The 20546-nt window shown below is 41.5% G+C and overlaps 1 protein-coding gene across 2 annotated transcripts in view; it reads right to left on the bottom strand.

Moving 5' to 3' along the window:
* LOC115472910 (collagen alpha-1(V) chain-like) overlaps window positions 1–20546 on the bottom strand; it is a 256126-nt gene that overhangs the window by 187187 nt on the left and 48393 nt on the right. For both annotated transcript variants that reach the window (XM_030207418.1, XM_030207419.1), the window contains exons 6-9: window positions 18147–18200; window positions 14920–14964; window positions 14292–14345; window positions 9636–9689 (exon numbers count right to left, since the gene is read on the bottom strand). In XM_030207418.1, the coding sequence (XP_030063278.1) occupies window positions 9636–9689; window positions 14292–14345; window positions 14920–14964; window positions 18147–18200 (207 nt within the window). The remainder of the gene's footprint in view (window positions 1–9635; window positions 9690–14291; window positions 14346–14919; window positions 14965–18146; window positions 18201–20546) is intronic.

Here is a 20546-nt window from a genome sequence, read left to right as displayed (position 1 = left end):
ACTGGACCCAAGACAGGCAGAGCTCTGGAATCTCAATGCGTGGTTGAGACAATGATGCAGGGATGAAGGATTTAGATTTCTTAGGAACTGGGCAACATTTTAGGGAAAGGGTAACCTATTTCATAAATATAGGTTCTACCTCAACTGAGATGGAACTAGACTGCTAGCACTACCATTTAAAAAGAAGATAGAACAACTTTTAAACTAGAATGGAGGGGAGGGGAGCTGACAATTACTCTGGAGCGTATGGTTAGTAGTGAGGTATCTTTGAAGGATACTATCAAAACAGGGAAGTTAGGACATCCCGATAAAGAGTTTGCAACAAAGGTGAAAAAGTCAGAAGCCTTTAAGGGGAGAGCAAAGATTGCAATTTATCCCTTTCACCTTCAAAGTAGCTTGTAGAATCAAACAAAAGCACAGTTTGAAATGCCAGCATACAAATGCTAGAAGCCTAAAAAATAAGATGGGAGCATTTGAGTATATAGCACTAAGGGATCCTTTTACTAAGTTGCAGTAAAAAGGCCAAAAAATGGTATGGCCATGTGGAAAGGTTTTACTTACCATGTGGCCATGCGGGGGGAGCACTTAACATCACCCATTGAGGTGGTATTAAGGACTCCCCCACTAACCCAGCAGTAACCAGGTAGCGCATGACACTGCCCAATTACCGCCGGGTTAGCACCATGCTGAAAAATATCTAGCTATTTTCTGTAGCGTGGCAGGAACTACAGCCAGCGCCCCTGTTCAGCCACTGATAGTTCCAGATTAGCCCATGTTGGGCTTACTGCCTCTCTCTGTAAAAGGAACCCTAAATGAAGAGGTAGGCATCTGGGTACACAACATCACAATGATAGAGTAGATCAAATTGGAGTGGGCGGGATGGTGCTATATGTTAAAGAGGGAATTCAGCCTAACAAAATAAAAATTCAGCAGGAAACAGATAGCATCTTGGTATCGTTATGAATAGAAATTTCATGTATGATGGGAAAGAGAATACTGGTAGGGCTATACTATCATCCATCAGGATGGAAAGGACAGACAGAAAAAGAAATGGTAACAGAAATTAGGGAAGCTAGCAAATTTGGCAATAGTGATTGCAAGTACTCCAATTTTGACTAGATAAATGTCATGTCAGGAAATGCTAGGGAGGTAAAATCCCTAGGCGAAATAAATAACTACTACTTGGAGCAACTGGTCCAGGAATCAATAAGAGGGGGACGGACCTATTTTAGATCTAGTCCTTAGTGGAATGTAGGACTTGGTGTGAGAGGTAAAGGTGTTGGGTCTGCTGGAAAACAATGATCATAACATGACCAAATTTAATAACTGGAGTGAAGACACTAAGGAAATCTACCGAGGCAGCAATTAACTTAAAGGCAACTATGATAAAATGAGCAATGTCCGAGTGGGTGCCCACCTGGGCGGCAGTGACCATCAAACGGTTTGGTTTGATATGATGGCTGAAGAGGAGGGTGGCCACTCATAACTCAAAGTCCTGGATTTCAAGCATGCTGACTTTAGTAAAATGGGAGAATACCTAAGGAAGGAGCTGATGAGCTGGGAGGACGTACGAGAAGTGGAAGGACAGTGGTCCAGACTGAAAGAAGCTATAAATAGGGCCACAAACCTTTATGTAAGGAAAGTAAATAAAAGCAAGAGAAAAAGGAAACCGCTATGGTTCTCCAAGCAAGTGGCTGAGAAAATAAAGGCTAAAGAGTTGGCGTTCCAGATATACAGAAAAACTCAAGATGAGGAACACGGTGAGGAATACCGGAGGAAACTGAAAGAAGCCAAGAGAGAGGTACGTCTGGCGAAAGCGCAAGCGGAAGAACAAATGGCTAGAAAGGTAAGGAGGGGTGACAAAAATTTCTTCAGGTATATTAGTGAAAGAAGAAGAATGACTAAAAAGGGAATTGTGAGACTAAAAGATACTGCAAACCACTATGTAGATAATGATGAAGAAAAGGCAAATTTGCTAAATAGATACTTTTGTTCTGTTTTTACTGAAGAAAATCCGGGAGAAGGACCACGATGGACTGGCAAAAGTTCATTTGAGAATGGAGTGGATATAGCACCGTTCACGGAAGAGAGTGTGTATCAACAACTAGAAAAACTAAAGGTGGACAAAGCCATGGGACCGGATGGGATCCACCCCAGGATATTGAGGGAGCTCAGAGAGGTTCTGGCGGGTCCTCTTAAAGATTTGCTTAATAAATCCTTAGAAATGGGAGAGGTTCCGAGGGATTGGAGAATGGTGCAGGTGGTCCCTCTTCACAAAAGTGGTGATAGGGAAGAAGCTGGAAACTACAGGCCGGTAAGCCTCACTTTGATTATTGGAAAAGTAATGGAAGCGATGCTGAAGAAAAGGATAGTGAATTTCCTGGAAGAAAATGAGTTGCAAGATCTGAGACAACATGGTTTTACCAAAGGGAAATCGTGCCAAACGAATCTCATTGAATTCTTTGATTGGGTGACCGGAGAATTGAACCATGGACGTGCTATAGACGTAATCTACTTAGATTTCAGCAAGGCTTTTGACAAGGTTCCCCACAGGAGGCTCTTAAATAACTGGATGGGCTGAAGATAGGACCCAAAGTGGTGAACTGGATTAGGAACTGGTTGACGGACAGGCGCCAGAGGGTGGTGTTAAATGAAGTTCGCTCAGAGGACGGAAAGGTGAGTAGTGAAGTGCCTCAGGGATCGGTGCTGGGGCCGATTCTGTTCAATATATTTGTGAGTGACATTGCCGAAGGGTTAGAAGGTAAAGTTTGCCTATTTGCAGATGATACTAAGATTTGTAACACAGTGGACACCCGGGAGGGAGTGGAAAACATGAAAAAGGATCTGAAAAAGCTAGAAGAATGGTCTAAGGTTTGGCAATTAAAATTCAATGCGAAGAAATGCAAAGTGATGCACTTAGGGAGTAGAAATCCAAGAGAGGCATATGTGTTAGGCGGTGAGAGTCTGCTAGGTACGGATGGGGAGAGGGATCTTGGGGTGATAGTATCTGAGGATCTGAAGGCGATGAAACAGTGTGACAAGGCGGTGGCCGTAGCTAGAATGTTACTAGGCTGTATAGAGAGAGGTGTGACCAGCAGAAGAAAAGAGGTGTTGATGCCCCTGTACAAGTCGTAGGTGAGGCCCCACCTGGAGTATTGTGTTCAGTTTTGGAGGCCGTATCTTGCTAAGGATGTAAAAAGAATTGAAGCGGTACAAAGAAAAGCTACGAGGATGGTATGGGATTTGCGTTACAAGACGTATGAGGAGAGACTTGCGGACCTGAACTTGTATACCCTGGAGGAAAGGAGGAACAGTGGTGATATGATACAGACGTTCAAATATTTGAAAGGTATTAATCTGCAAACAAACCTTTTCCAGAGATGGGAAGGTGGTAGAACGAGAGGGCATGAAATGAGATTGAAGGGGGGCAGACTCAAGAAGAATGTCAGGAAGTATTTTTTTCACAGAGAGGGTGGTGGATGCTTGGAATGCCCTCCCGTGGGAGGTGGTGGAGATGAAAACGGTAACGGAATTCAAATATGCGTGGGATAAACATAAAGGAATCCTGTGCAGAAGAAAGGGATCCTCAGGAGCTTAGCCTAGAATGGGTAGCAGAGCTGGTGGTTGGGAGGCGGGGCTAGTGCTGGGCAGACTTATACGGTCTGTGCCGGGGATGGTGGTTGGGCGGTGGGGATAGTGCTGGGCAGACTTATACGGGCTATGCCAGAGCCGGTGGTGGGAGGCAGGGATAGTGCTGGGCAGACTTATACGGTCTGTGCCAGAGCTGGTGGTGGGAGGCGGGACTGGTAGTTGGGAGGCGAGGACAGTGCTGGGCAGACTTATACAGTCTGTGCCAGAGCTGGTGGTGGGAGGCGGGGTTGGTGGTTGGGAGGCGGGGATAGGGCTGGCCAAACTTATATGGTCTGTGCCCTGAAGAGGACAGTACAAATAAAAAAGTAGCACATATGAATTTATCTTCTTGGGCAGACTGGATGGACCGTGCAGGTCTTTTTCTGCCGTCATCTACTATATTACTATGTTACTATGAGCAAAATTGGTTTTAAAAAGCTAAAGGGAGTAGCTGCAAAGGTTAGAAATTTAAATCAGGCACAATGATAGAGAGGAGATATAACTGGAATAAATGCATAGGAGGCAGGTCTCTTTCAACTGAAAGGAAGCTCTAGAATGAGAGGGGATAAGATGAAGGGGGATAGACGCAAAAGTAATCTAGGAAATACTTCTCTACGGAAAGGGTAGTGGATATATAGAACGACCACCCAGTGGTGGTGGAGACAAACACTGTATCTGAATTCATGGGACAAGCATGTAAGATCTCTTAGGGGGAGGAAGAGATAGTAGATGATATGGAAGGGCAGACTGGATAGGCCATATGGCCTTTATCTATGTTTCTATGTAAAAATACCATCTTGGAAGCCCAGATTAGATGTATACCATATATTAAGAAAGGTGGATAGAGGAGCAAATGACAGCCAGCATGATTAAAAGGTGAAGGGAAAGAGGCTAATAGAGCCAAAAGAACATCTTTAAAAAATGGATAAAGGATTCAACTGAAGAAAACAGGAAGCAGTAAAAGCACTGGCAAGTTAGATGCAAACCATTGATAAGAAAGGCTAAAAGAGAATTTGAAAAGAAACTTGCAGTACAGGCAACAATTAATAGTAATACATTTTATAGGTATATCAGAAGCAGAAAGCCTGTGATGTAATTAGTGGGACTTAGATTATCAAGGAGTAAAAGGGGCACTCAGGGAGGACAAGGCCATAGGAGAGAGAAACTGAATTAATTCTTTGCATTAGTCTTTACTAATGAGGATGTACGAGATCTACCTTTACATTAAATTACGTTATGGCTTATAGTCCGCATATACCACCAGTTCAATGTGGGAAACAAGAAAAGAAGCCAGAGCATACTCCAGGAACTTCTGTGCCAGAAATGGTATTCAAGGGTGATGATATAGAAGAACTGAAACAAATCTTAGAGAACCTGAAAGATGTACCGAGCCAAATCAACAAGGCTCTTTAAATGGTATCTGTGCCATAATAATTAGTTTTCTATGTTATAATAAACTGACCAGGTATATGTGGAATATAAGCAAATGATAATGTAATGTAAAAGTTAAATAGTAGTAGATCTCCTGGACTGGATGGTATAAACTCCAAAGAACTGAAAGAACTCAGAAATGAAATTGCCGATCTTCTAGAGTGATCTGTAACCCGTCATCAAAATCATCCATGGTACCTGAAGATTGAAGGTAGCCAATGTAGTGCCAATTTTAAAAAAGAATTCCAGGGGTGATACAGGAAATTACAGACTGGAAAAGCTTGAGTCAATGTTAGGCAATAGTAGAAACTAATATAAAGAATAAAATTACCGAACACATAGACAAACATGATTTAATGGGACAGAATCAGCATGGATTTAGTCAAGGGAAACCTTGCCTCATCAATTTGCTACCTTTTTTGAACCTATGAACAAACATGTGAATAAAGGCAGTGGCGTACCAAGGGGGGGGGGCGGTGGGGGCGGTCCGCCCCGGGTGCCAGTGGGTGGGGGGTGCTCCGCTCCCGCCGCCTCCCGTGGCCGTTCCCGCGGCGCCGCACATTTAAAAAACCGGCGAAGCAGCGTCGCAGGCAGCGCCTTGTGCCCTGTTGTAAAAAAAAAAAAATCAAATCTCCTTCCCCTCCTCGTCTTGACGTCTACTCGGGCCTTCCAATCAATTTGATTGGAAGGCCCGAGTCGACGTCAAGACGAGGAGAAGGAAGGAGATTTGATTTTTTTTTACAAGCAGGGCACGAGGCGCTGCCTGCGACGCTGCTTCGCCGGTTTTAACGGGACTGAGGTGGGGAAGGAGAGGGGCGAAAGGGACTGGGATGGGGGTCTCAGACAGGGGAGAAGGGAAGGGGAGGGGAGAAGGGGACTGGGGTGGGGGTCTCAGAGGGGAAAAGGGGAGGGGAGAAGGGGACTGGGGTGGGGATCTCAGACAGGGGAGGGGAGAAGGGGACTGGGGTGGGGATCTCAGAGGGGAGAAGGGGACTGGGATGGGGGTGTTCAGAGGAGAGAAGGGGACTGGGGTGGGGGTCTCAGACAGGGGAGGGGAGAAGGGGACTGTAGTGGGGGTCTCAGACAGGAGAAGGGGAGGGGAGAATGGGACTGGGGTGGGGTGTTCAGAGGGGAGAAGGGGGCTGGAACTGGGGGCTGAAAAAAGGGGCAGAGAGAGAGAGAGGGGACAGATCCTAGATGGAAGGGGGGAGCGAGAGGGAGGGCAGACCCTGGATGATGAGAGAGGGAGGGCAAATGGTGGATTGAAGGGGCAGAGAGAAAGGGCAGGCAGTGGTTGGAAGGGACGGCAGAGAGGGCAGACACTGGATGGCAGAGAGAGAGAGAGAGAGAGAGTGAAGACAGATGCTGGATGGAAGGAAGACGGTGAAAAGAAGATGAGGAAAGCAGAAACCAGAGACAACAAACTGTAAATAAAATATATATATATATATTTTTTTGCTTTAGGATAAAGTATTGTAGATGTGTTAAATGTTTATATTAGAACATGTAAATAAGGTAATCTTTTTATTGGACTAATTTTAATACATTTTGACTAACTTTCGGAGAACAAAACCCCCTTCCTCAGGTCAGGATAGGATACTGTAACAGCACTATACTGTACTGACCCGAGGACGGAGGTTTTGGCCTCTGAAAGCTAAATGTATTAGTCCAATAAAATGGTATTATTTTACTTTCTATATTTGTTTTATTTCTATTTGTTAATTTGTAAAGTGGTGATTGGTACTTGTTAGGTTTTTTTTTCAAATTTACATCTGCTGTCTTTATATTTTGCACAGTACTAGGGGACCGTTTCTGTTTCTGTGGTGTTGCATTGTATGCACAGTCTGGCATTGGGGGTTCAGTTTAATTTTTGTCTAAATAGAAAGTTTATGATTATTTATTCTATAGTGGATTAGGGTGTATCTGTGTTTGTGAAAAAGACATGGCTTTCAGTTGGCATTGACTGTGCAGGATCTACGATCTGTACTATTCTGTCTGGTTTCGTTTTACAATAGGTGAATTGATGTTCTAGTGCTCACTGTAGTGTTTAAGATGCTTTCCTTTTCCTTGTGTGACTCGTAGAAATGACTGCTTATGGTATGGTAGAATTGCTCTATAGGTCCTGAGTGTTTTGTATTCTCGGCATGCCTAGTACTGGATTTGGGGGGAGGGGTGTTCAAAAATGACCGGCCCCGGGTGTCAACTACTCTAGGTACGCCACTGAATAAAGGTAAGGTAGTTGATACAATATATCAAGATTTTCAGAAAGCTTTTGACGAAGTCCCTCATGAGAGATTACTTAGAAAATTAAAAAACCATGGGATAGGAGGTAATGTTCTGTAGTGGATAAGAACTGGTTAAAAGATAGAAAACTGAGGGTAGGGTTAAATGGCCAATTCTCTCAATGGAGGAAGATGAATAGTAGAGTGCACCTGGGATCTATACTGGAACCGGTGCTTTCTAATATATTTATAAATGATTCTGAAATGGGAACAAGTGAGATGGTTACATGTGCAGATGACACAAAACTATTTAAAGTTGTTAAATCATATACAGACTGTAAGAAATTCATGAGGACCTTGGGAAAATGAGCATCCAAATGGCAGATGAAATTTAATGTGGACAAGTGCAAAGTGATGAACTTAGGAAGCATAATCAAACTCAGAGCTATTTGATACTAGGTTCCATATTAGGAGTCACCACTCATGAAAAGACCTAGGTGTCATCCTGGACAATATGATAAATCTTCTGCTCAGTGTGCGGCAGTGGCCAGAAAGACAACAAAATGTTAAGAGTTATTAGGAAAAAATAGAAAATAAGACAAAGATTATTAAAATGCTTCTGTATCACATCGCTCCATGGTGCGACCTCACCTTGAGTAATGTGTAAAATTCTGGCCACCATATCTCACAAAAGATATAGCAGAATTAGAAAAGGTTCAAACTATGGCGAACAAAATGATTAAGGGGATGGAACTCCTCTCATATGAGAAAAGGCTCAAGAGCTTAGGGCTCTTCAGCTTAGATAAGAAACAGCTGAGGAGGTCTATAAAATCTAGAGTGGAGTAAAATGGGTAAATGTGAAGTGAAGTACAAAAAGACACTGTAATATTGTATGATGTAGTTGTATTAACTTTGCTTTGTGGGGTATGTATATCATAATTAAAAAAAAACACACATACACAATGGGACACTCCATGAAGTTACAGGGTAATACTTTTAAAACAGATAGATGAAAAAAAAAAATTTTTACTCAAAGAATAGTTAAGTTCTGGAATTTGTTGACAGTGGATTTGGCAAAAGCAGTTAACGTATTTGGGTTTAAAAATGGTTTGAACAAGTTCCTGGAGGAAAAGTTCACAAACTAGGGAAGACACTACTTATCTCTGGGGTCAGTAGTATGGAATCTTGATACTCTGGAATTCTGCCAAGTACTTGTTACCTGGATTGGCCACTGTTGGAAACCAGATACTGGCTAGATGGACCATCGGTTTGACCCAGTATAGCAAATTCTTATGTTCTTATTGGATTAACAGTATATTTTTGTTTAATTCAAATTTCTTTATTGAATGTATAAAATTAACATTCAGAAAGCAACAAACATAACTAGAAAACATAGGTTACATCAACTTGTACGCTGAACAGTCAAGGACAAATACTTTTTTTACACTAGCTTTCGAAAACCAGAATCTTCAGCCCAACAATTATGTGCAGTGCCAAAAAGGGAGCATGAAATCATGATTTACATATGAAGTTTGTAAATATATTCTTTATGTGCAAGCATTTACACCTACATATCTGTGGCATCTTCTTTCCTCTTTCCTGTTACCATTCCCTTTTCCCCCCTCTTGCAACCCAGTTGTTATGATATATAAGGGTGTGAGATGAGGTGCCATTGGTCTCAGAAGAAGGCAGTGTTTTCTCATCCACTGTCTCTGCACACTGTGAAGCCCCATAAAAAAATCTGGAAAAACCTCTACCCCTGCAGCTCAAGGGTCACATTTGCTGGAGGTGTGAGCAATACTGAGGCTATAGGCACAGGGTACAGTACGGCTAAGGATGTGGGCAGTGGTAACAGGGAGAGTGGTGATCTCACAGGGTGCAGTGGAAGAGAGGCTGCAAATGGGGAGGGGAGGAATGTGTTGAACCCCCCCTCCCAGTCCATCCCAACCAGATCTGTTTTCCATAGAGTCCCCAGTGATCATATGCACTAGATCAGTGATTTTCAGCCCAGTCTTCAGGGACCACCTGGTCAGTCAGGTATTGAAGACATCCACAATGAAAATGTATGAGAGAGATTTGCATACCATAAAGGCAGTGCATGCAAATTCTCTCTCATACATATTTATTGTAGATATTGTGAAAACTCAACTGGTCAGTTGGTCCTTGGGGACTGGATTGAAAACCACTATACTAGAACATGCCTATACAGTCAAAGGAATTTCTTCTAAGAAAAAAAAATGAAAGAGCTCAAAACACAAGAAAGTGTAAGACTATATGAGGAATACTCTGCAGGACAATCCTGCCTTGTTCCCGTCAGTTCATCGATTACAGTTAGTTTGGTCATTCTCTCACCTTTTCTCCTGGTGGCCCAGGGTCTCCGTCTAGCCCTGGTTTCCCTGGAGGACCCTAAGAACAAGAGAAAAAAAGTGAATGCTACAATAGCTTCCTTACATCAATAATAGTCATAGCCTTACTTACTCTAAGCCAAAAAAGCAAATTTCAAAATTAATACAAAAAATATTCAAGCCTCATCAAATTCAGCAAGACCTTAGGACATCTCATCAAGGGATGCTAATTTCAGAAGACATTCTTAACATTAAAATGTAAATATTTGTTGTTGGGTTTTTTAAATCACTGTTGATTCACAAATCTGAGCTGTAAGTCTCAGGCTGATTAGGGAATTCTGGAGATGACGAAGGGCTATGTCTGTTCCTTGAAGGCTTTGTCCCAAAGTATCCTTCAATCCAGTAGGCAATGAACACTGTGCTACGAAGGACAGATTAAATTCTGGTGACATATAAATGTTTTTGCTGGCCTTAAAACAAAATACAGAGAAATTCTGCAGGTCCTGACTGCTCAATTTCTGCAGATTCAGTGGTATTACAGTGCAATTTCAGTTAAATTCTGGAGTTCTGCATTTTTATGACCGAATTTTCTTCATAGTCCTCTTTGGCTTGAATGGGCAAATAGTAGTTTGCAGTATCTATGCAAACTTCAGAGAAGATCTGTGTGGTCTGAGGCCTGCCCCTTGGCCACCACAGCTGGTAGAGAGGAGAGCTATGTCTGACGCCTTTGGCTCAGGCTGAATGCGAGTGAATTGCTGCTCACATAGAAGATACATGCCACTTTAAGAGACTCAATGAACATCTGCAGGTTTGAATAAAATGTTACTGCTACTAGTGGCAGAAAGAGCTAATAGCAAGAAGCCACTGCCACTATTGGTAGACCAAAGAGTTGTTGATGCAGGGACAGCACACTACTCATTGAAGAGTCTGTGGTGGGCTATGGGTCACCAGTTGTGAAGGAACAGTAGGACAGCATTAGTGGTGAGACGAACACTGAGGCAAAAAGAGCTGACATAGTAGATTATCTCTGGGCCAAAGAACACACATTTCCTTGTACTGGAATAGTTTTTCTAGTATGCAGAACGGACATGCCTTTGCTCATTTTCCTGTCTTATCAGTTTGATCATGTCTAGCTTTATTTAAAATGGTCAGATGTGCCCATACTCCCTTCATCATCCCTTGTGAGAATGGACATATGGAAGATGTCTTCCCTCTTCTGCTGAGGGGCTTGAGGAATTGTGAAGATTTAATGCTACTATATGTTTAGAAGGACTTTAAAATCAGAACCATCAGACTACCAGTGTGAGAACTGTATTCTGTAGAGCCTGAAGATTGTGAAATGTCTTAGGAGGAGATATCAGGATCACACACCTGAATTTTTTCCCCTCTAGAGCAGTGGTTCCCAAACTATACATTGGGACCCCAAATGGGGTCACATCATCAGTGGTTGGGGTCACAGAAACAGGGCTGCTCCCCCTCAATTTGGGCCTCCACTGTGATCTATGGTCAGTAGTGGCAGTCAATGAACGTTCACAGACACTTTTTCTCCCTTTCATGTGGGCTTCTTGTTCAACAGGAAATCCATGCAAAGCAACTGGGGTCTGTGACTGCAGCTAGTGCTACCTTAATGGTTTGGATAAGTGCAGGGGGGGGGGGGAGAGGGAGAGCAGTGGAGGGCTCCTTTGTTTCCATTATTATCTGAGGTCACATGAATGTTTAAATGTCAAATTGAGGGATGGGAAGCAGTGCTCTAGTCTAGTAACCGTCCCTGCAGTGTCTTTTACTGGTTGAAAATGTTGCTTCTCTTTGAGAATTTAGATATATTGTTTTGGCTTTTTTTTAATGTCTTTTTAGACAGTCAATTTGGCAGATGACTAAAGATAGGAGAGGAAAAAGAGGACTTTGGGGCCCTTTTACTAAAATGCACTAAAATTTGTAGGTAATATAGCTTAACACTGGATTTTCCCATGCACTGCCTGCAAATTTAGTGCATTTGCTTTTTAGGATATTTTCTTTTTTGGTTTTCACAGGTCATGTGCTAATATTGCCATTACTGTGTGAGACCTGCAAAAACCTAATACAAGAACATTTAGCACCTTCTATTTAGGAGGCAGTAAGTGCTCCTGCATTACATCTATGTTAACCACTTAACGCACACTAACCATAAAAAGGTAGCTGGTTAACGCAAACATGCCCATTCCCTGCCCACGCCACACCCTCTCCCAAAAATATTTTTAGAAATTTCATGGTACGTGGTTTAGCACACGACAACAGGGAAATGACCATACAACACTGTTAACACATTTGTGTGGAAGCCTCTTCTCGCATGCTAACAGCCCATTAAGGGCTTGGCACCCTTTAGTAAAAGAGCCCCTTAATTTGCTGAGAGAGTTCCAATACATCAAACCTTGAACATATCTGATCAAAAGGTTCTTCAGAATTTAAGGGTCTTTGGCCAGTTCCCTGCTCACACAGAAGGCACTACCAGCCAGCTTTTGAACAAACAGCATGTTTGAAGCATTGGTGGTTCTTTCAGCAGGGCTGGTGTTAGGGAGGTGCTACAGGGCACTTCCCTTGGGCCTCCATTCCAGCAGAGGTCCCAAGCTTGTCCAAAACTGAAGGGAGCACAGCTGCTGGCAGGCTTTAGAGTCCCACTGCAAATTTCTGTCCTGGGCTCCAGCATAATACTGACCCTGTCTTGCACAGGACTTTTCATGGTCTGTCATAATTTCATTTTCATTTCATTTACTGTAATTAATAATCCACTATTATCCAAAGCGGATTACAAAATAACATACATAATATACATATGTCAACAAGACCAAACTATAAAACAAAACAAATACCGCTGAGTACACCTTCAACCTCACAATCGTAATGACCTTAATGTGAGAAGAACAGCCAGATAAAATGTCCTTATCACAGTAGTAGCTGCCTTTATAGCTCTATCAGACTTCTGGGTAAAAGCGGTCTCCTTGGTGTCTACTGTAGTCAGAGGCACTTCTTCAAACTGAACAAGTTACAGAGCTCTTATATTTCAGTCATTCTGCTGAACCTGGAGCCATTCCACAATCCTCTACTATCAGTTAAATCTATCAAGCTTCCAATGCAGGGACGAAATTGGTCCTCATGGCTTTGCCAGCTTTTTCAATGAAAAACAGCCAATACCTGTCTTTATGTAATGCATCATTTTTGCCATTGTGCCTCAGTCTTTTCAAGGAAAGCTTTTGTCTGTGGCACTTGTGAGTGACTGAAGCACGAGCTGCCCAACAACTGCAGACGGCCATGGCGAAAACAGGCAAGCAGCTCTTCTTTACTCCACTTCATTTAGTAGTCTAGGAGCTACCAGATCTCTATACCAGCATGTGCCACATCTACCACCAATGGTGGCCCTGTCTCTATGCACAATCATCACTATAACCAGGAGTTAAGAACCAAAGATAGGGAATTTAGGGTCCCTTTTACTAAAGGGTTGGCATGCAGCAATGTGCTTGCCATGTGCCAATCCAGAACTAACACCGGGCTAACGCAGGAGCCTGGTGCTAGTTCCACTCTTAGCACATGCCCTTTCTGGTGCTACAAAAATATTTTCTATTTTTGTAGTGCCAGTGCTTACCCAGCGGTAATCTGGCAGCACTGCTCTCTGCCCGGTTACCATTGGGTTAGTGCAAGAGCCTTTACATCCCCCTCAATGGGTGGCGGTAAGTGCTGCCCCCAAAATGGCCACGCGGTAGGTGGTTCATTTACTTCATGAAAGAAGAGAAGAAAGCCAAAAAAATCCCATGTAGACCACAGCTAAGTAAACGATAATGGGAAGGTGGAGATGGCTTGAGAAACACCTGGAACACAGATAGTTTATAAAATATCAAAACACTTTATTTCTTGCAATGAGATATAACACCCGACAAAACATCATGTTTCAGCATGGAGTGCCTGCCTTGGGGGTCAGGTACTGTTATCGGTCATAGTGTCTACGCTGCAGTTTACCTGAGATGCATCATTCAATCAAGGGTCTTTTAAAAGACCGATTATACATCCATTGAAGTGATGATTCATAGCAGCGATTTCCCATCACTTCTTTTAGATACTGTTCCAGATGCAGTAACAATACCTGACCTCTGATGCAGGCACTCAGTGCTGAAACATGGTGCTGTGTTGGGTGTTATATGTCATCGCAAGAAATAAAGTGTTTTGATAATTTATGAACTATCTGCGTTCCTGGTTTTTCTCAAGCATCTCCATCTTCCCACTGTTGTTTACTCACTTAGTTCACGGCCATTTCTTGTTGAGAATAAAAAAGACAGACTTTTACCTGCTGTGGTAAAAGGAGGCCTCACGTGTGTCAAAAACACATGCTGACACTAGCGAAGGCCCCCTTTTACCGCAGTTTAGTGAAAGGATGAAAAACAGTGATGGAAGAGGTGGAGAATTTAGGTTTCTCAAACTGTATGCTTCCGATTTCATGAGCTTTCTTCAACACATTGGAGATAAAAGGTGAGAACTCTGCAGTTCCACTCTGTTTTATGTGTACATCCTCCCCCTACCCCACACACCACTGTTATAACCACCCAAAGATAAATTAGATGAGAACTTTGCTTCTTTCTGCTCTCCCATTTCATTCTCTGACCATCAATGACAAAAGAACTGTTAATTGTTTCCTCACCATAGGGCCAGGAGGTCCATTCCAGCCTGCCTCACCACGGAAGCCTCCAAAACCCTGCAAACATAAAATAAAAAGGAAAAAGTAAGCAAGTTATGCAGTGGCATTACTATCTGTATCCAGGACCCTTTGCCCCCTTTTCAAAAGATGAGGAAGGACTTTTCTGCATTCAATAAAGAAGGCATTGAAGGTGGTGGTGAATGGAAGAAGCCGGCACCTGATAGTTTGAATTATTTTCTTATTTCTTTTTTAAATTTGTTGGAGTGTTAAAAACCTAGTATCTGCAAGGTTGGCAGGAATGTTCCTTTCTCCTTTCCTCAACATACCCTTTTTCTGTTGCCTGAAGCAGAATGATGCAAAATATATCAACTGTTACAGAGTCTTTCCAACACATTTGCTCTCAGGACAAGAGAGATCTTACAGGGAAGCTACTAAATGCCAAATAAAATATTAAACTGAAAAAATGCTTCCACTTGCTGTGTAAGCTTCAGAAAGACTTTCTCCCATATTTCAAATCAAGAATAAATATTGGGAAACAAGCAAAGTACAAATATGTTTTGACATTTAAGTTTTGGCTCCAGCATGACGAAAGAAAACCACCACATCTAAAACCACATACAGTTCCACTCACCATTAGTCCATTACTGCCTGAGCTACCTGTGGCACCAGCTGCACCCTGCAAGATAGAACAGAGGAATGATAAGACACTACTGAAGTGACCCGTCTTATATGCCACATTTCTCAAGAACAGATATGAACTTAGAGTAGCTTTATTTTAGATAGGTTCTTCCCATCATCTCAGTCCTGACGACAAACGTTTGGAAACAGCCCAGCTCTCATCACATTATTCCTAGGAAACAACACCAAATGCTTTGTGTCCTATATTATACCTATAGGCCATGTGGCACTTAGCACACGCTAATATCTATTAGTACATGCTAAGCTTTAGAAAAAGGACACCTGTGTCTTTCAGGGAATTTATAGGAATGTCTTAAGTTTTAAAAGTGGAATACATTAGTTGCAAAAAAAAAGTGGCTTTATTTTAAAGAATACTCTATCCTCTGAATTCAATAAAAGATGCTAAAAATTGCACACGCAATTTAATTGCATAACAAGGCAATTAGTGCCGATTATTGAACTTTAAGAAATTATTGGTGCTAACTGCATTTAATTAAAATTTACACGTGTAAATTTAGGCACAGTCCAAAAAGAGTGCACAGCCATGGGCGGATTGGGGGCATTCCTTTAATTTATGTGCGTTGTTATAGAATAAAGGGAATCCGTGCCTAATTTAGGAGTGGGGATTTACACCAAGGTTTCGTTGGTGTAAAGGGTTGTGCCTAAATGTAGTCACTGTTCCCTGCGCTAAGTGCTATTCTATAAACAGCATCTAATTTTAAACAACGGTTATAGAATAGTGCTAAGCGTTATTTTTTTTGGTACCAAGTGTTTTAAGCGCCATTTATAGAATTTAGTCCTATATTTCAAAGTGGCTTTATTTTTTAAAAAATACTATATATTTCAATTAATGATGCAAACTGTTTATGATACATACTCTTATCTTCTTCCATCATTCTTATCCCCAGTTCTTTGTAGATTTAGAACTGTACATGCTCTCAGTTTTAAAAAATGTGTGAGCATTTTAGTGTGCACCCATTGTTATAAAAAAAAAAAAAAGACACTCCGAAGAGGCCACTTGACTTCTACACACTGTATATATTTATTTTTTCCATTTATCAGAAACACATGTGCAAGATATTTTTTTTGACATTCAGAACAGAATCACTATAACAGTGAGTGTGGCCAAGATATTCACTTATCCTCAAAAGTAAAATTAATATTAGAAATTTAAAACAGAAAATATGTTAACTTTCTCTGTTCTAACTACTGATTTGCTTGTACAAAATTGTGTAAAGCTCTTTCTGATTTTTAAATGTAGCCCCTTTAGTAGAGTAAACATTCCAGTGGGTTTTTTTTTTAAATCTAACTTTTTGCCAATACAGTATTTTCTACACTCTCCACTTTTGAAGCTGCAGTGAAACTTAATTGATGGCTGTTTAAGCAAGGTGCAAGCAAACTGTCATGCAATCTTGTTCTCAGGTTGCTTGACCTGCTTTCACCAATAAGTTAAACCTGGCCTGAATTATTTTCTAGGCAAGGCAGAGGCACAGTGCAGCTGGAAAATCATACTCTGAAGAACAAACTAAACTACAATTTAAAATATGAATTTTTACAAACTAGCCCTCATAAATATGAAAAAAATTGTATTATCTTAAGGAGATAAGTTTATGGGACATTTAAAGATAAAAACGATTAATTCTAATTATGATGACTTATTTCTATACACATGCAAATAATGTTCTATCTAATGCTTGTTTCTTGACCCCTAGACACAAGAAGATGAGTCCTTTACATAGAGGTTGCAAGAGAGACCTCCTGCACAAACAAATCTCATAACTATCAACGTATAAAAGCTATACACAGTGTGAATTTTCATAAAAAATAAAAGGTTGGTACCAGGTTGAGGCCAATGGCAGCATTTATCTTCTACTAACTGCAGTTCAAAAGGTTCCAGGGCACAGAGGTCCCAATTTTATAACAGAATGCTTATGTGACAGATCCAAAAGGTGCCTATTTTATGCCTTTTTTCTAAAGGAAACATAATTATCTGTCTCTTTATAAAACAGGCTCCCAGAACCAGCCCCTGTAGCACACAAATGCCCATGTGCAAAGTTACATTCACCCTGAAGAAGGTGTGAATTTGAGCATGTTGCTACAATTGTATTCACGTATTTTAAGAAATATGTGCAAAGATCACAACTGCACCTCCACTTCATCCAAATTACAACAATGCGAAAGCCTACCTACATGCAGATGACATAAAAGTAAGCACACACTTTCCATGAATATACCTTTAGTGCAGATGAGGTTGTGCAAAATTCTTAAAGCCCTTTTTTGAATGTAAAACAGGATTTCCTCACAGGAAACCACTTTCTAAAATTAGCCCCCCTCCATGTGTTTATACATTATTTGTATTCAGCTGAATAGTGATTTAAATTCGAATATGAATAATCTGGGGCTCTACTGTGCTAAGTCCTACTGAAATAAACACTTGAGTTCTGTTTACTAAGGCATGCTATCATTTTTAGCACGCGCTAAAAATTAGCTTGCGCTAACCATGTTGACGCCCATAGGAGCACTTGATCTCTGATTTCACATTGCTTCTTTTATTATTTGTTACGTTAAAGCTCAATGCCCATCATTCATATTCAGCTGACTGGTAAAATATGCTGCTTGGTATAGCTCTACCCCAAACCACTACTCTCTCCTCGTCTTGGAACCATGTGACTTTCAGTGAGCTTGAACCAATGGGGTACAGCTTCTTTGCGAATTTCACAATTTCGTGAGTCTAGCTAAAGGCCTTAAAGAAGGAGATGACCAGCATGGCGGGAAAGGGGAGAGAAATAGCTGGCAGTTGGGTGGGGGTTTTGATTAGTGGAATTACTTGAGACATGATTGGGGGGGGGGGGGAAGGCGATGAAAAGGAAATATAATAGTGGGAACTTTGATAAGCTACAAGGAAAAAATCACCATAGGCGCAGCTATTGGAGGGTGGGGGAGGGGTGTCAGCATACTGGTGAACAGTGCACTTGTGGGCAGGTGGAGACCACTGGCTGCAAGCTCTGGATGCAGCTTTAGTATTTTGTGGCAGGTTCCAGAAACCAAGTGAGGAAAAAGGATTCCAAGGAACTCCTAGTATATGGCCCTACAATGAATCTTGCTTCAGGACACAGTATTAAAACAATTCAGCAAAAGACAAACAATGAGGAAGATTTAAGAAGAGTATAGAATGGGAACCTGTGTACCAGGCTTTCCTTCTGGACCTTCCATCCCAGGAGACCCTGGAGCACCCTGTAATGAGAGGATGAGAAAGAAAAAGATTACAGAAGAAATAAAGCGTTACTCCTTCTGAGAAATCTTCAGTTCAATATTGACATTAACCGTGGGCCCATTATTCAACAGAAGCTGACTCCCAAGTTATGCTCCTAAATTTGTGCTTTATATTTCAATTAAACTTAGGCACGTAAGTTTTTATCTAAAAATTATTTTATAGTAACATAGTAAATGATGGCAGATAAAGACCTGAATGGTCCATCCAGTCTGCCCACCAGTCACATTCATTCTCAATTCTAGATTAAATCAACAATAAACGTGATATTATATACTTGATCATGGTCATTCTTTGTTGTTTCTGGGACACAGACTGTAAATCCATCTTAATTTGGGAGCTTAAAAGTTATGCTTATAAATTTAAGTCTGTCATTCTTAGATTTACGAGCCTAATTTATGAGCCTAGTGCTGAAAATCAGTGTTAAGCTCTTAACTTTTTTTTCCCCTCCCCAGTTTTTTTTCTCCTAAATTTAAGGGTTTTGTGAAATTCTGAGTATAAATTTAGGCACAGCGTTAGTAGATTTTCAAACAGGACAATTTAGGAGCATAACTCTCAAAGGGACCCTTTTACTAAAGGATGTTAAGCCTTAATGCACACTTAGGGGCCTTTTACTAAGCTGCGGTAAAAGGGGACCTGCGCTAGCATCAGCATATGTTTTTGACGTGTGCTGAGGCCCCATTTTACCGCAGCAGGTAAAAGGCTGTCTTTTTTCCCCAAAAAGAAATGGCCGTGCAGTAAGTGAACCATTTTGGGTGGGAGCACTTACCGCCACCCATTGAGGTGACGGAAAGGGCTCCCATGCTAATTTGGCGGTAACTGGACAGCACACGGCGCTGCCCAATTACAGCTGAGTAAACACCAGCACTACAAAAATAGAAAATATTTTTGTAGTGCCAGAAAAAGTGCGTGCTGGGGGTGGAACTACAACTGGGCTCCTGCGGTAGCCCAGTGGAAGTTCTGGATTGGTGCATGGGAAGCCTGTTGCCGCATGACAACCCTTTAGTAAAAGGGTCACTTAGTGCATGAAAAACAGGCTACTGCAAAATGCACTAAAGCATTTTGTGATAGTTAGTGTGCATTAAACTGAATATTATTTATTTTTGAAATACCTTTTCCAGGAGCGTGTCATGGGCAGAGAATGGGCATGGAAGCATTAACCAGCTCGCACATCAGAATTACCACACACTAACTGGTTAATACAGGGTTAATGCAGGAGCACTTAGCACCTCCTAAAAAGGAGGCGACAAGTGATCCCACATTAAGTTTTTGCATGTAATACATGTTAATGGCAACATTAGTGCACAACCTGAAAATATTTTTAAAAACAAATATATAAACATAACAAATGTTCTACTCAATGTGGAAACTTAAATGCGTGAAACCATTCTTCCCGAGGGTAACTTTCCACAACCTGATACAATCAATGGTATTAAGCCATTCTGACTATTGCAATGGACTGTATGCAGGATGTAAAGAACTACTCATAAAGAAACTACAGACTGCTCAAAACACAGCAGCCAGGCTTATATTTGGTAAATCCCGATTCAAAAGCACCAAACCCCTACGAGAAAAACTGCATTGGCTCCCAATCAAAGAACGTATTACTTTCAAAATCTGCACCCTGGTCCACAAGATTATCTATGGCGATGCCCCGAGTTATATGGCTGATCTCATAGACCTACCAACCAGAAATGCAATTAGAACATCACGAACATACCTAAATCTTCACTACCCTAGCTGCAAGGGACTCAAGTACAAATCAATTTATGGATCCAGCTTCTCCTATATGAGCACGCAACTATAGAACACATTACCAAAAGCCATAAAGACAATGCAGGATCACCTCAATTTCCGGAAATCACTAAAGACCGATCTGTTCGAAAAGGCATACACTACTGATCCAACTTAAGTAACTGAACTCAGCAACACATCGAAGCCATAACCTGCAATGAACAATATATCTCTCTTCTTCTCTTGATTCTCTAATGTTCTGTAACAACATCACTCTGTATTTGTTTCATCACCGGAGGTGGCTAACAGCCACATTGAGCCTGCAAAGAGGTGGGAAAATGTAGGGTACAAATCCAACAAATAAATAAACATATATTGAAAATGCTTTAAAAAAAGGTCACAAAAATTCTCGGATTAGCACATGGGAAAGTCCCACATTAGGATGTGCTATGCCCAGATTTTAGTAACAGGGCTCCAAAGTTAGGAGCATAAATCCTTTGAATATCGGGCCTCACATTCTTTTGGCTCCTGCAGTTCTGTCTTTTGAGCCTCCAAATAAACCACAATCAGCCTCT

Source organism: Microcaecilia unicolor, chromosome 6 (genome assembly GCF_901765095.1).
Source record: "Microcaecilia unicolor chromosome 6, aMicUni1.1, whole genome shotgun sequence".
In the NCBI taxonomy this organism is placed as follows: domain Eukaryota; kingdom Metazoa; phylum Chordata; class Amphibia; order Gymnophiona; family Siphonopidae; genus Microcaecilia; species Microcaecilia unicolor.
Note: the sequence above shows the minus strand (reverse complement) of the source record. Positions and strands in the feature narration are given on the sequence as shown.